We start from the raw sequence: 1,122 nt of genomic DNA, 5'->3' as shown, positions 1-1,122 counted from the left end.
AACACAATCCAATCAAACAGTGCGCTGTACAGTGACTTGGCCATGGAATCCCTCACTGTGACCGCCTACACACACACACACACACACACACACACACACACACACACACACGTCAACATCAAAAACATATGGACTTCTTAAGCAGTAACAGTGGCCAATTCTGTTTAAGGCCACGCTGTGTTTTATCACTCTCACACTCACTAACAACTTTACTAATGTAAAATTCAATGATATACAAACTGGTGCTGTCATGGCATCTGTCACCTATCAGTGCTGAAATGCCAGACACATGTAGCCTGATTCCAGGTCTGCTGTCATTGTGACAAACCAATCAGAGCTTAGTAGGCGAGGGACATCACCCTACTACATACCCAGCTAGCTACTGTAAATTTGTGAAATATATTGACAGAAAAATAGCAACAATCATGGATGAAATGGACACAGCTATACAAGTTCTTGTAAGAATGAATGAGTGAATGAGGTGGCATTTCAGTAAGATGATAAAGCTGGGACACATATTGGAAATTAATAATTGTGTAGTTTATCAGTGAAGTGTATGAAACTAAATTGGAGTCTGCTAACAATGTGATACAGCATTAAAACACACACACATTTTTTTTTACTTTTATTGGCCAGTACCCGAAAATTTGGGCCAGGTTTGGACAGGAATTTAGAAATGATATTTGGTTTTGTGTGAAGATCAGACATATAGGTCAAACTTTAGGCTAGACAGCTGGACAGCACTCAAATGTCTGCCTGGTCCATGCTCTGGTTACCATCCTAGCTGAGAGGGAAACAACAAACTTTACCAGAGGAAGCTGGTCTGATGACTCCTGGATCATTAAATGAAAACAGATACATGGACTACTGAAAACACAACTGAAAAATAAAAAAAAGTCTGTTCTATAACTACAAAAAACATTCCTTCTCTTTCACCAGAAGCTCCAGTGTGAATGTGCTCAAATGGAAGGGTCGCTTGAACCCCTGCCGACCGAGGCTGCATACTGCCTGCAGTCGTGGTGAAGCAAAACTGTGCATTTTAACAGCTGCCTCTTCACTTCTTGCATTATTGATTGTGTATAATATTTTTAGCAAGCTCGCCTGTGAACTTCCTGCTCCTAA

The 1,122-nt window shown here is 40.7% G+C and overlaps 1 protein-coding gene across 1 annotated transcript in view; it reads right to left on the bottom strand.

The window, feature by feature from the left end:
- LOC109972815 (unconventional myosin-IXa-like) overlaps window positions 1-1,122 on the bottom strand; it is a 91,620-nt gene that overhangs the window by 41,223 nt on the left and 49,275 nt on the right. The window contains 1 exon segment of the mRNA XM_020621977.1: window positions 1-65. This exon segment is cut by the window's left edge and continues 46 nt beyond it. Coding sequence (XP_020477633.1) covers window positions 1-65 — 65 coding nt within the window.

Source organism: Monopterus albus, unplaced genomic scaffold (assembly GCF_001952655.1).
Source record: "Monopterus albus unplaced genomic scaffold, M_albus_1.0 scaffold7.1, whole genome shotgun sequence".
In the NCBI taxonomy this organism is placed as follows: domain Eukaryota; kingdom Metazoa; phylum Chordata; class Actinopteri; order Synbranchiformes; family Synbranchidae; genus Monopterus; species Monopterus albus.
This window is presented reverse-complemented; position numbering and strand designations above follow the sequence as displayed.